At 37.5% G+C, this 15,176-nt stretch overlaps 1 protein-coding gene across 3 annotated transcripts in view; it reads left to right on the top strand.

Moving 5' to 3' along the window:
* The first annotated feature begins 262 nt into the window (after nt 1–262).
* zbbx (zinc finger, B-box domain containing) overlaps nt 263–15,176 on the top strand; it is a 57,714-nt gene continuing 42,800 nt past the window's right edge. For all 3 annotated transcript variants that reach the window (XM_041995508.1, XM_041995507.1, XM_041995506.1), the window contains exons 1-6: nt 263–417; nt 2,053–2,185; nt 2,675–2,788; nt 10,719–10,821; nt 12,424–12,475; nt 12,589–12,674. In XM_041995508.1, coding sequence (XP_041851442.1) covers nt 2,121–2,185; nt 2,675–2,788; nt 10,719–10,821; nt 12,424–12,475; nt 12,589–12,674 — 420 coding nt within the window. In that variant the 5' untranslated portion in view covers nt 263–417; nt 2,053–2,120. The remainder of the gene's footprint in view (nt 418–2,052; nt 2,186–2,674; nt 2,789–10,718; nt 10,822–12,423; nt 12,476–12,588; nt 12,675–15,176) is intronic.

Genomic DNA, 15,176 nt, shown 5'->3' with positions numbered 1-15,176 from the left:
GTTTCATCTTTATGATGCAAGGAATTTAATTAGATAAGTATTCCCACTACTATTAACTATTCAGGCAACTTGGGAATTAATTTCTTTCGAATGAGATGTTTATTCCCAAACATAGGCAGTTTGCAATAGTGCTTTATAAAAAGTTTAAGATTTGTTATGAGACACACATGTACTTGGACATACCAGGGCAACAACAGATCCTCTGGAAAACGTCACTGACAGGCTATCGCGAGAGAAGCGTAAGTTGCCATGGTGACGACATCCCAACAGAAACGTTTAAAATAGAAACAGAAGCACCTGCTACCGTGAATATCAAACTTTGAAGCACATATACGACGAAGCTAAATGAAAACACATGTAAACAGCCAATTATAATAGAACAAGCTGGGAAGCTAAAGAGATTCACGGAGATTCTGGGTGAGTCCGATATTCTGAACAGTTTGTATGTTGCTGTAAGCTTCGACGCTAAGTTTCCTTTACTTATTTACTCGCGGTCGAAAGCTGTCTATTGTTAAAAATTTATTTCCCAGTGATGTGTTCCAGTGAACCAGCACGCAAAATACTGGAACTTCCGACAGTAACATGCCATGTCGCTTTCATTAAAGAGATTGAATTCACCCGCTATGGCTTAAATGTCTGACGTGAACAAATGTCTGTGTCCATGTCCGTTACATTTACAGGTGTTGTATCAAGGACAGTTTCCCCTCGAGATCCGCCCAGATCTGCTGAGTCCTGTCCTGTCCACACAGGAAAGAAAAGCATTCTAGAAAAATTAACTTTGTCCATGTTCATATAATTAACAAACCTCTGACGCTAATGAATACTGTAATGTCCTAAGAAAATCTTTATAAAGGTTTAAACGTTTTCATTTTTGAAGGCATTTTTTGCGCTGTTATTATATATATTTTTTTAACGTTTGATAAAATAAATCCTGAAATTTTAAATCCTTCAAATCATAACCAGGCTGTTATGATATCCGGGTGGATGGATCAGGTATCACAATCAGATATTGTTCCCCTGTGTTTAGAAGGAAGGCAGGTCCACAAAACTCAGAAATTGTTAATGATCACTTTTATACCTTTATACTGTTACCTTTTAAAACAAATAAATATTGAAAATTTCTACGTCATAATTGGTCGCATATAGCAGGGAGAACACACCCTGATGGACAGGGTGGAGCTCAAGCAGGAACAGATCTTGACGGGGAAATTGGCCTTGATACAACACTGGTCCTAATATCCTAGCAAATCAAATGTCTTTTTAAACTGCCCACTATTTTTTAAAAACTGCTTTAATATTGTGTACCTCACCTTGTAATGCCACGATAGTTCATCATTGACCTCTCAGAGGAATGGACATGGGACCTCTGACAGGTGTTTGGTAAAGAGGAACTGATAACTACGCATGTGACATGCTGGGTGGGGTCTCTAGATTGAACTTTTTTCTGACTGATATATGATTTGTAAAAATGATTGTTTAACATGTCCCTGGGGACTTTTTGTTGTGGTCATATTTTCCTGTTGGGGGAAGCCACTGTCATCATAAGCTGTTTTCATTGGTGGGTTTGTATGTGGTCCGCAATGGTGTTTATGCGGGTAGTACATGGAAAGAAGCTTGGAAATTACATTTCTGAAAATATAACATCTATATAATTGCTAGGACCAAAGCAGAATGTTGATCATTATGCAGGGTTAAATTATGTTAATTTGAGACGTTTCAGATTTTGCTTGTGTTGTGGATTAAATTTCAATAGGTTTGTGTGTGCTACCATTTTTTTTTTTTTTTTTTTGTGCCTATCTTCTTTTCTTAATTGACTTTTACTTCCTAAAAATCATTTGTCTTGTATATAAATCTGGCAAATGCAATTTGCACACAGCACCAAACATTTTATCTCATACATTTGAGCAAATGTGTCCCATCTATTTTGTTCATTTTCCTGCAGAAATATTCATTTAAGATTGAATGTGATTTACTCTGGGTACCGCATGATTACTAGAATTATGCCACTATCTTGTTTTATTTATTTATTTTTTGTATTTTTTTTAACTGCAGGAGAATCCCAATGTAAAAACACAGTGGTAGACACAGAAGGAATACCTGGATTTACAAAAAGACGAAGCATGAATTTAAATGCTTCTGTGGTGCTTCCTATCACCAAAGCCAGGTCTGTCAAGCTCAATGGCAGGTAAGCTGAGATTAATAATTTGATTTAAGATGCTTGGTTGAGGTCTACTGGAATTATTTGACTGCCACTCTGTTTTCATCTGTAGCCATTCAAAATTTATCCAAGGAATGGCTATTTTACAAAATGGACTTCTATGCTAGATAACCCCTGTGAGGTCTGCAATTATCAATGCATTCCTCCTGTTAGCCTAATCTTTCTATGTATGTCTTTATTTATATTTACAATCTTGAATTAAGTCTAATTTCTTATTGTAGTTTCTCATTTCCTTAGAGGTAATTGACTCAGTTGATGCTTTGCTTGGTGGTACGCTGACCTAGTAACTAATTGATTAAAGTATTGATTAGTCACGGCAACAGGGATCTGCTAGTGCAGAAGATGAATTGAACACTTTTCGATGAAGGCCTGCCTGTCCAATCCGACGGAGGAGGTCATTTGTATGATTGAATACTCTTGATTGATTGCTTACATGTGCATGTGTTGTTGCGATAGAAACATGCAAGAATTGCGAGTGGACACCTTGACTTTGGATGATGAGAGCAAGGAGATGGAGGAGAAACTGCAGCAATTAAAGGACACCATGAGTAAAGAGAAGGAGGAGAGACAGTGAGTATGAGTATTATAGTCCTTGAAAACAAGAATGGGGAGAGGTAAAGGAGTGAATGAGTACAAATTTAAATAAGTCACTTGAAAGCAGCAGGTAGACGTAGAAGATATGGTGATAGAAAAATGAAGATAGAGATGAGATTTGAACAAGAATAATGAGTAACTATGTTCAGGATAGGCTGTAGTGAATAACACCAGCTGTGTTTCAGTTGATCCTAGAATTGCACAAAACCTAAATATTGCAATAAACTGTTAATGGAAACACCAAAAATTTGAAAAACCTCTCAAATATTGCTAAAAAGTATTTATGCTCTCATGAGGTGGATTTTCAGACATGTGAATATAGAAGTATATCACACAACTGTAATGGAAACACTTTTTTCGTATTTACGTGTGACTGGACGTGATGTAGGGGGTCATGTGACTAGCTCATTTCAAGTTAAGATGGCTTATTCATGTCCACTTCCATACATATGGACTTTGCCTCTGATCACCCGCTATTTTCATCTTTTGATGAGGATAGCGGCAACAGCAGTAGTGGCAACCAAAACAGCTGTTCCGAAACACAACATGTCTTGTATCTCTATCCTCAAAATGGAGTCTCTCGGGATGAGATTTTATGAGAGTTACGGCTTATTCGCTAAATACCATTCATTTTATTTTGGGAAAAACTGTTATGAAAATGCAGCTACAGAGGACTAGACAAATTACTAGACAAAATCTTGTACTGCAGTTTGTGTTTTCTGCAGTCCATCTGGTGAAATATCAAGTTCAAATCATCTGAAATTATTATACTGCAAATCTCATGAAGGACAAGTACATGTTGTCGAGACATTTTCTCAACGCAAAATCATTACAATCATGTAAAATACATGATTTCCTTTAGTTTCACTTAATAAATTAATTTGATGGTAATTTCATAAGTTCATAAGGACAAACACAGTATTCACTTGGCCCAAACATCATTACATTTGTTGTTGTAAACTAACAGGCCACCAATTTACTCCACTAATATATTCATAGAGTCACACAAATTAATTTAATGAGTGCCGAGAAATAAATTAGACTAAAATCTTTGTAAATCAAGATAAACTTTTTGGTTAATTTAAGCAAAATTCCGCTGTTTACCTGTCGAGGAGAAACTTTGCCTGCTCAGACTTCTCCACCTTTCAAAACATTCTCCAATATTGATCCTCGTTTTATTCCGTTTTTGGTCTTTTGCTTTTTTAGGAGGATGCCGAGGCTTTTTAGGTTTTTCTGAAACTATTTCTGGTCCGCTTCTTTTACTACTTCTTTTACCTGCACGCTGCTGCTCTTTTGCCGATATAAAATACCAAACGCTGCCTTGTTGTTGTTAGGCAACTGTGGAGAGTCGCATATGTTTGGTTAAGGAACCAGGAAGTTGGAAAGAGCAACACGGTGCACCCAAGTTATTCCGACACGGAACTCTTATTTTGAAGGAGAAAAACTTGACAAAGACATTGTTGATGTAGGAGGCAGATTGTTTATAAGGAAGCTTCCTTTTATCCCTGGCAGCAAATGAGGACATTTTAAATTATTTTAAGGAAAAAATCCTAATTATTCAGCCTTTAAGAGTTCTGAGTACTTATAGATCAGAACATCAACATGTCAATGAAGATAGCAGCTGGTTGATCCCATTAGAATGTGTTTTTAGTTTGTGCTTGGTGTGACAAATGTGTAGTTAAAATATAACATTGTTCTTTTTTTTTTATTTTGTTTTTAGTCAACATTATTTTGTTAAACTTATGAGGGTATAGCTGGAACAACTAAGGAAAAAAATGCAGATTGTGTTTGCTGATTCTCTTTCACAGCACATTGTCTGCATCTTGGTTCGTGGTCGTCTGTTTTCTCACCTTTCCTGTCACTACCTAACAAAGGCAAAAATGCAGAGATTAAAGGACTGCAGAGATGATGTCTGGACAAGCAACAGTGACTAAAGAATTAATATAGTCTGGGGAGACATAGGGAACAGTGCAGATGAGTTATAGAGACATGGATGTAATGTTGGAAGCAGGAAAGATGGGAAACGACTGCCACAGTGGGAAAAGCATGAACAACAAAGGAACTAGAGACAATGAATAATAGAGACCGATGGAGTAGGACAGCGGTTGAGTGGGGAGAAATGATTTCTCTACCTGTAAAAGTCAAGAAAAGGTTGCTGTAGAAGGAATGAAGGAGCAGTGAGAGAAGTCTGGAGAAAAACATCCCATGGATAAAATATAGGCTCATGTCCATTTAGAGGACTACTCTAAAAAGGGGTGAAACAACGACTTGTGCGTAGCTTAACTTCTTGTATGGTTCTGGAAGTAGACACACAGAGGCCAACAAATTGCACGGTGAAACATGTACATGCTGTTTGTATACTTACATTTATTTTTATGGATGCTTTCATGTATTTCATTTGGCTTGTTAAATCACTGTTTTAAACATAAAAAGATACACACTTCCCATGATACAGTTATTTACACATTACAACTTCATGGAGAGGGCCAAAACACAAAAGTTGTTTCTGTTCTTTATAAGATCAACCACGGTGCTCTTGTGACAAATTATACAGTACTGGCTCTACAAATTAGAATTTTGGATAATTTATTATTTAAGTTCATCACTCATGTGAATTCTGCTAAATGCTACTAAAGCTAGGCTTGCACATGTCACTTATTCTTCTTATCGTTTTTATGCACTTATTTACATCCCAGCCTCAGATGAGTACTCACTCTTCATGTTTGTGCATTTTGTATTGTCCTTCTTTGTCTGTTTTTGGTTTTAATGTGTTTTGTTTTTGTACAAAGGATAGACTCTTCTATTTTACAGCAAAACAAATCTACCTTGGGGTATCAATAAAGTTACATTGACCTTGACCTTAACAGCCTTAGCCACTGTGCAAATTGACCATTAGTAATGGAAACGCACTTTGTGCTAGTTTCTACTTTTGTTTCTAAATTCTCCTTGGTCACATGAAAATGTTTTTGTTTCTGTATGTTATCCCATTTTGATAATTAATGGTGAACTGAATACAAAAGCAAGCTTGTTTTGATGATGAAAATTGTCAAAGGGATGCATCAGTAATGCATGTAATGGCTTTCATAGAGTCCCATCTGTAGCAACTTTTTCATAGGTATCAGGTGTTAAAAAGGCTGCTACAGGAAGAGATAGCATCATCATACTCACATGGTTGTTTCCCCACTTTGGACATTACACAGGCTGAATTCAGTTCCAGGACATTTTCCCTGGCCTTTTCAACAACTGCAGCTTGTCTAAATCCACACTTAAAAATGTATGTATACTTACTGTATGTGTGGAAAAAATGCTGCTTCTGTGCTTATCATTTGTGCAGTCTGGGCAAGGTTCTTTCACAATACTAATATAATGTCACTTAATTACAGCAAGGCTATGGAAAACAAAGTAGTGGTCATATACAAAGACACTCATACATCACTTTTCATATAAGTAAAAAGAAGAAAAAAGGATATTTGTCTCTTAAACCAATACAACTCCAGCTCGGAATGTTTCTCGCCATTCCTGAGCTTGGAGTTAAGTGATTTTGTAATTAGTCATGCTCTTTTTAAAATGGAGTGCATGAATATAAATATGGCATGTGTCCTTGAAAGATGCCCTCATTCAGTATATGGTTAATTACTGTGCACCACTTATTACGCTGCTCTTGATAATTTCACATGGCTAACATATGCGTTATCTATAAAATTCTTTAGAGTTATCCCCAATGACTCATTAAATGTCCTCAAATCTGAATGTGTTTGGTATTGGTCATAATGAATTAATAAATAAACATAACATTAATAAATAAACATACATTTTCTTTTTCTATTTTTCTATTTTCTGTCTTGGAAAAGAAACTAGTTGGTCTCTCATTTCCGTGCAGGCCATGGTTGATTTGTAATGCTTTGTTAATTAGTCTTCATTCCCTGCACAGAGCTGTTGTCACAGACTTCAACACAGAAAAAAGGACGAGCTTTTGAGTTTAAAATATTGCATTGCTGCCGTATCTGTGTTTCCAAACCTTTGTTGTCGATTTCTGTCTAATGGTCAACATTTAAAAAAAATAAATAAAAAATGCAGTGGCCCTAGGAAGTAGCTAATTGTATGAAGAAGAAAAGTCGGAAGGAATTTGTGAAAAAGTGAAACCATCACAGAATTAACTACATTTACTAATGAAGAACAGTTCTGTCCTGTCAGGATTTTATGTTTGACCCACACATTTATTTTCACTGAATTTCTCTCCCTCTTTGTATTTGCATGTATAACAGTATAAAGTAAAATCCAGATTTGCAGTTTCACACATTTTATGCCAAAAATGAATCTGTTTCTATTTGATTATTTGACTGACAAAAATATGATGTTTAGCTAACGGTTTATCAGTATTTTTCTTCAAGATATGAATCTTTCCTATATTTCCTCTATGCTTTTTTTTTCCTTTCTCTCTTCTAGTAGAACATACCGGTGTATCTACAGTCTTTACTGTAGATCTTCAAGCTGTGATTTATTCCCAGGCATTGTCTGTTAGGTTGCAGAGCAGCTGAACTAGATCAATTGCTCATCTTACAGTGAGTTTACACATACACACACTCATGTATTCACTGGAAGAATACCTGGACAAATTCAGTTTGCCGAGAGGAGGTGTGGTATAATGAGTTTGTTAGGGGTACTCCAGCAATAATAAGCAGCTTGGGGCAAATGTACTAAATCATTCTCAGCTGTGCCTTGCCTGAGCCACAGATTTAATGTAGCTTTGTCTCTAGGCCTTGTAGCTTACAGAGACTAGCTCTTGTCTTATGTTAAAGTATAGTTGAGGCATCTTTCCTACTTTCCTGCTTCCTTTGCTGTCTCTAAAGTAGTTGTTTTTGCAGTTTTTTTTCTGCAGTGCTATGTTTCAACTCTTTTTTTTTTTTTTCTTCCCTTTTGGCTCAAACAAATTCTGATAGTTTAGACTTTTAGTTTGAGTGCAGGCAAACAATTCACATGTTTTAACTCTGTGACCTGACTAAACTTGTGGTCTGTTAATATTTAAAACATTTTATGTCCGAATCGTTCCTGCCCTTGGTAAGTTTATTTGGTGTTTGAACACTCTCCGTTCTTGCCTTGTTCTCGTGTCTCACACCGGGAAGGTATTGAAAGAAGACACAATTACTTTGGCATTAGACTTCAAAGTGTTCTTGTGTTTCCATGTGTGTGTGCGTGGGGGACACAGATGTTATCGCGTCCCCCATTGGGTGACATGGGTCAGTTAAAGGAGATTGCTGTGTGTATGTTTGGGTATGTCACTGTGTTAGCCAGCCTTGAGTGTTCATAATGAGTCTTTTACCATTACCTCTGCTTTAATTACTGTTTACTATAATAGAAATGTTAGAAATATGCATTTCATAATGAAAAGTACACGTCCTGAGTCTGTATTACTTTTCATTGTGAAACACGAATGACATCTCTCACTGTGTTGCATATTTGTACACTATTTTGTTTGAGGACCAAAGCTTACATATCTATCTTATAGTCTTTTATCCTGACCTTCACAATAACCTATCAAAACGTCAGTAAGTAAATTACTGAAGAATCAAATAAATGTCTTGTTACCAGGCCTCTGCAGGGCTGAATGACATGTGGATGAGGGAATTTGTCCATTTGATTAGGTCTGTTGGTGAAGGGTTGCATCTAAAATTTGCAGGATAGTAGATCTCAGGGACCGGACTTGGGTGCCCCTGGACTACATCATTACAGAAAAATCCTTCTTTCATTAAGGTCATATTAAATAGAAATTGATCGGCTGTTTACAGTTGCATGATACGGTTCAAATAACTTGATCCTTTCAACTCAACTACTCGACTTTGTGTTTCTTGTGGAGTTTGTTTACTTTTTATTAGATTGAAAGCTGCTACTTGTCCAATGTGAAACTGCACTGACTGTGAGACAGGACATAAAATTTTCTGGTGTGTGTGTGTGTGTGCGCACAGAGTACTCTTTGTGAGCAGCAAGGTGTTTGACATATTTTCAGTGAGTGTAATTTTTTTGTTGTGAGAAAAAAGGGCCATGTGTAAATCTGCTTCTCTTGGCTCATAAACTGTGCATTTTGATTCAGTATTCATGCACATCGATATGTCATTAATGTGCAAAAATAAAATATCCGTGTCTTATGTTTTACATTACAGTTATTTATTTATTTATTACATGGTGGGAGCAAATTTGCAACTTCTCTCTGCAAAGAATATGGAGAGGTGCTTGTGTATGCAAGGCTTCATCACTGCTGTAGAATTATTAATCCCACAGAAAAAATGAAAAAAAAATTAGAGATGGGCCATATCATGCAATGAAAAAGGCTACATCTTGTGTGCAGTGGTGTTTCTTCGTAGAGCCAAGGGAAGCTAGGTTCCCACTATTGATTGATTGATTATTTGATTGATTGATTCATTCTTTTTATGTCCATTCATTAATTAGTTTTTAGACTGTGGCTGTCATTGTTCTTGTCATTTCACTCTAGAATTTCCTTTAATTCTAAACTTTATTCCTGCAGTTCAGGTTTAGCTCTAAATACAGATCAAGATGTTGCTCTAAAACTCAAGCAGTAGTTAAAATTGACAGAAAAAACTTTGGTTGTGCTATAGTTTGTATTTATTACAGGAGACAGGGGTGTTTATTTTTCAGTTCGTAAAAGAGACTGCCACTGACTGTGGAAATGTGTATCTATATGCTTTTCAAAACAAGCTAAGTATTTATTTTGATGTGTGGATTTTGTCATGTATTTTAAGTTAATTCAATTTATTGTGTCTGTTTGTGTATATTTGTGACTGCATTAACAAATATGTAATTATGTGATCCAAGCACACATGTCTCTCCAGGCTGCATGTCCTGAGGGGACACCCTGTCATCTGTACCGACAGGGGTGTGCCTCATCTGTCACCCCTAGCGACAGTCTAGTTGCCTAGGTGATGCCGGTAGGGTGATTACCAGACGCCTACCCTCAGTGTCAGCAAAGCACAGCACAGCATCTCAGTGTTGGCATCTCTGTCCATCACATACACATTCATACAAATTCAGTGCCTGACTTCCTGTGCCCTGACAGGCTGCCAGCTCGATCCAAAATAAACTTTTCTCAAAGGCAGCCCGACATCACAATAGCTTAAATACCATAAATAATTCAACAATGTGTGAATAACCCACATCTAAATTAGGATCCCTCCCCATATCTTAACTCTGCAACTGACAGGAGTATCCTGCATGACTTCCATAGTCATGGAATATCCATCATACTCGACACCAGACAGGATAGAAAGGATACCTGCTGTGTATATTTCTTTTTTGGGGGGGGGGGGACTTTAGCTCTGCCTTTGATATAACCATTTTCCAGAAGCTGATTAAAATAGTTATTGGAGTTATTGGACTTTCTGCCTGACAGTTCAGTGGTTGTGAAGGCAAATAAATAGTATGGCATGGACTTGGTTATGAACTGTGTTTTGTCTGCCCATATGTCTGCAGAAACGACACCAACACTTTGCAAGTTGTAGCTAATCTTGAAAATTTGCATAAACTTGAAGCTGTCCAAACAATATACCCAATCACATGTAATATTGTTGTAAAATGGTGCTCAAGTAAGACCTCACTTCTGTGTCCATAGTACAGAAGTAAGACATCTGGTATTGACTCCATCTGAACTTCTCACTTGGTACTGTCATGTCACATCACTGGCTAAAAATGTGCAACAACACACTAGCCATGGGTTCAACAGTTGTTTTCAGATGACACGGTTGTCCTTTTTTCTCTAATTATTTTAGAGGATTATTGTCTGTTTTAATCAATAATTTGTAAATATTTAAGGGTATTTTTCTTAACTGGCTATAATATTTAGTAGGTGATCGATCAGTGGCAATGGTTTTGAAATGTTTTTTTTCTATTTGTATAGAAATTCAAGAGGATTAAGATGGACATCTGAAAAAAAAATTTCTATAAGCGGCAATTCTCTACCAAGCAGCTTCAATAAAAATAAGGAGACCAAAATCCAAAAGGTAAAAAAAAAATCTGTTGGTGAATCACTCTAGTCACTGGAAGAATTATGTCCGTTAATGTCACTCAAGCCTACCTTTGTTTCTGTGGTGCAATTTCTAGTGGCATGTAGTTCAGGTTTATATGTTTTTTATTAGATTGTTGTAGGGCTACTCGATTATGGGAAAAATGATAATCACGATTATTTTGATTGAAATTGAGATCTCGATTATTTAACACGATTATAGATAAGCGGTTTGGGGCGGGGGGGTGGACATTTGAAGTGTTTAGTTTACTGTGGTAATGCCGACTAGTTTCTTTCCACCAGGTCCCCATAGCTATTGTTTGTCTCAGACCAGCAGCTATGTTCCGTCTGGTGTGATCTGGGAAAAAATAGTCTGGAGACATTTCGTTTTCACGTTGAAATCCGCATCAATAAAATGTAGCGCAACATTTCTATACGGCTCTGGTGCGACTTTACCACAGGTCCGTAGCGGTGGCGAAACATCGGACTGTCACCGCGTCTTTCACAACACCCTCACTACACTCATCATACAGGGCAGAGAGAGACACTCCACTAAAATGGTGTTGAGATGGCAGTGATACCGTTTGTCCAAAGTGTTGATGAGTTTCTTAAATCCTGGATTGTTCACTGTGTTAATTGAGAAAAAAGTTCTGTTTATAACGTTTGTCTCTCTGTGACTCTGGGAGCTGGTGGATTATTTAGTCACTCACAAAAATTGAACATTTTTCTATTTTTTTGTGTTGCGTCGCAAGCCCCCATGTGCACGTCTGTGTGCACGAACGCAACATTTTACATGCACGACTGTCGCCTGTCGCTTGGCTGGAGGAGGCAGCGATTTTCGCTTCCTCGAGCAAGTTTACATAGAAAATGATGGAGAAGGAGCAACTCCGCCTCCCGTGTGTCCAGGTGTCTGCAACTCGTTCTGAATAAAACTAAAGCGGTCGGGGCTGTGGGAGGAGTCTGCAGCAAAGCGCTGCAATGCCAGCTGCGCTCGATTTGAAAACAGCACAAATCGAAGGACAAAAAATAATCGGACCATTTCATTTTTATGATCGTTCAAAACCCAGATCGTAATTGCGATTAAAATTCGATTAATTGCCCAGCCCTAGATTGTTGTTAGTTTGTGTTTTGATGTACATTTCAGCACCACATACTCCTTTATCATAGCGGGAAAAGCAGACTTGAGATTGCACCAAACATCCTTTTTTGTTTATTTAAACTTTTTAACCCACTTTAGTGTCCCACCATGGAAGTGAGTGATGACAGAATGGGTTTTAAAGAAAAGAAAAGCAAATAAACACTAGCTCTTATTTAGAGGTTATAACCATAGTACAAACCTTCATAATTTGTCACATGAGCTAAATAATGGCATAAATATGTAAAAATATTCAGGGAGACTTTACCTTGTTGACAGCTGTCAGTAAAAGAGTACTTCAGAGATTTCTTGAAAAAAGAAAACCCTCTATAAATTATACGTTATGATCACCATAGTTCACAGAACTACTTAACTTACATATGAATTTATAAAAACTGCCAGATTCTTTCTAAGCTGGGAGTGTACACAAATGTTTGCCACTAATTTGTTACTATATGCAAACAGGTGTCAGCAGGCAAACAGAAGATTCGAGTTTTGAAGGAAGAACCCCTATCAGGTAAGAGGTCTACAATCCCAACATATTCTTTTATGTGTAAAATATTGGCATAACTTAGTTGATACTCAAATACCATTTACCATTTAACTCAACACTGATTCCTGCCACCCCAGCTCCTGCTGTTTGTCGAGGGTTAACAAGGGGAAGCAGACTGAAAGAAAAGATGTGTGGACAGTATGAAGTGAAGACTGCTGGATTAGTATGTATAAAAACATCCATACACACACACACACACACACAAATACATGTAAGACGTGAAGGCTTAGGCTGATTATCCTGCTGTCTTTTCATCCTCAAGAGGTAAATGAATCTAAGTAATTTGCACTAATCATTTCTTAAGTTTGAGCTTTAAGTGGATAAATAAAACTAAATTCACCAAATAAAACAAACAAAAAAAAAAAAACATTATTTAGAAAGCCAGCTATGCATTTAAAATATAAACCCTGAATCTAATTTTCTTACCTGGTCTTCTTTTCTTTTGCTACATCATAGTCACTCTCCATTTATTCATCATTCATTTATTCCTGCAGCTCCCTTTCCTGCTCTGTGTCTCTCTTGCTGTATTTCTGTTCATCTTCCCTTGCATCAGCTTCTAGCTCCCTCTGTCATTCATATGCCTATTATCTCCCAGCTTCTTTTCACTTGGTCATTAGGGTTAGATGTTTTCTTCCTTCCCCGCTTCTTCTTTCCTTTCTCTTCCCTCTCATATTTTATTTTCTATATTTCCAAGCTGCCTTGTGTTTTGCACTCCCTTTGCCATGTTTACTTGTGTTTTTCTTTTGTTTTCCTCCCTCTCTCTTGGTGTGTCTCGACCATCCTATCTGATGGTCTATCTGAGTGTTTGTGTTTGCACTGATAACAGTTTAGTGGGATCCATTCATCGATACTCAAGACCCCTGAGGGCACCATTGTTTATTCTTTCTCACTTCCATCCACTACTGCTCAGAAGGAGGGACTACAGCCTCCAACTGTATGTGAGAATAAGAGGAGAAAAAGAGCCTTACTCTGTGCTTGTGTATGTATAATGGACTGTGTCAGACTGAGCTGAGTAATGCATGCTTGCTCCCACATCTCCACCTTCTAAATCCCAGGCTTCTTGTGCAATTTCTATCCTATTTTTCAATATGAATCGTATAGACTTTAGTATTGAATAACTGATGCTTCTGAAAGAACTGTGAGGCAGAGTTTGCAAGCAATGGGTGTAAGAGTAACACCAGTGTATAGAGGGAAATGGAAGAGAGGGAGGGGTTGAACTGGTTGAGGTGACATCTGCCACCTCTCTGCACCTTTGTTGTAGAATAAGTTATTTAAGAGACACACACACACACAGTGTGTTTAAATGTAATGTGGTCATTTTGTTGATCGTGCAATTGATGATAATTGTGCTGGATTGTGCTTTGAAGGGCCCCGATACCCCAGTGGTTCATAGTGATGGGCTTAATGTTAGTACTTACCACCAGACAGGGCAAGCACACAGGCTAAATTCATGCACAAGTACACACAGTGCACTTGTGCACACACATTTGGTATATCCCTTGTACCATGTAATGATGGAAATAAAAGGAAGCGGTACAACTGTCACTGCTAGTCTGCATGAAACACACATACACACTCATATACATGCACTCATGGCACACACTTATACACATCTGGGCTTGTTTTAGGCTATGACTCAGACTTAGTAGGATGGAATTTGACAAAATCACATGCACACACAGACACACACCTAGACATAAACACTACAGACTAAGCTGTATTCATCCAGGGGGAGAAAAAAAGTACCTCATCACTTTCTGTGTGCTACAGAGAGTGCAGTGATATGCTGCTTGCAGCCTGATAGGGATGCCTGGTCCCTGGGGAGTGGCTGTAATTTATCCTCTGGCTTGAGAGGAGAAATGAGGCCCTTGCTTTATGTGAGACCCTCAAACTGCTACAAATTTGCATGTGCACACACACTCATTCACACATACAATGTTCCCCATAACTACATTTATTTCAGGAATAATAAACAGAAGGGGAGAAACAAAGGTGTCTCAGACTTTACATGTATCTTGGATTTTGTTTAAAGTGATTAAAACACATTAGTTGTACTGCTTTAAAGAGCAAGACAGTGAGTAATTAGGTCAAATAAATACATAGAACATTGTCAAAAAGGGCAATTAAAGTCCCACTAAAGATAACTAGGATTTTAGGGGATTTGAAATGATATCCCTTTGGTACGATGTATTGAATTTTACATTTTTTGCTGGTCCTTACCTCCACTCTTCCCTTCCTCCTATGCTTGTATTTCCACACTTTTAGACTTTACCTGTTTGCTGTGCCCTCCCAATAATGGCCTGTATCATAAACCTGTCAATGCAGGGACTTTTTCCTATTGCTAACATTGCTAACACACGTACCATACATTTACATACATGCACACGCAGTCATTCCTTCCATGGCCTGTCTCTTTTTCACACATTCAAATGCATACCCAACACACACCTTGCATCATCCTGCCAAAGAAACCATTTCAATATTCATTTCTACTGTCAAAGTTTGTCTGGCATGATTGAGGTTAGGGGATTTGGGTTTAAATCTTTAACCAACGTTTTCTCTATTTGCCACTACAGATAATTACACAAATGTGAACCTGCATGCCTAAAGATTTTATGCCCACATGAATGCCGAATTTTTAATCATTTTCATGTGATACTTCTAT

Source organism: Melanotaenia boesemani, chromosome 9, assembly GCF_017639745.1.
Source record: "Melanotaenia boesemani isolate fMelBoe1 chromosome 9, fMelBoe1.pri, whole genome shotgun sequence".
Taxonomy (NCBI): Eukaryota; Metazoa; Chordata; class Actinopteri; order Atheriniformes; family Melanotaeniidae; genus Melanotaenia; species Melanotaenia boesemani.
The sequence above is the reverse complement of the archived record's forward strand: the minus strand, read 5'-3'. Positions and strand labels throughout refer to the sequence as shown.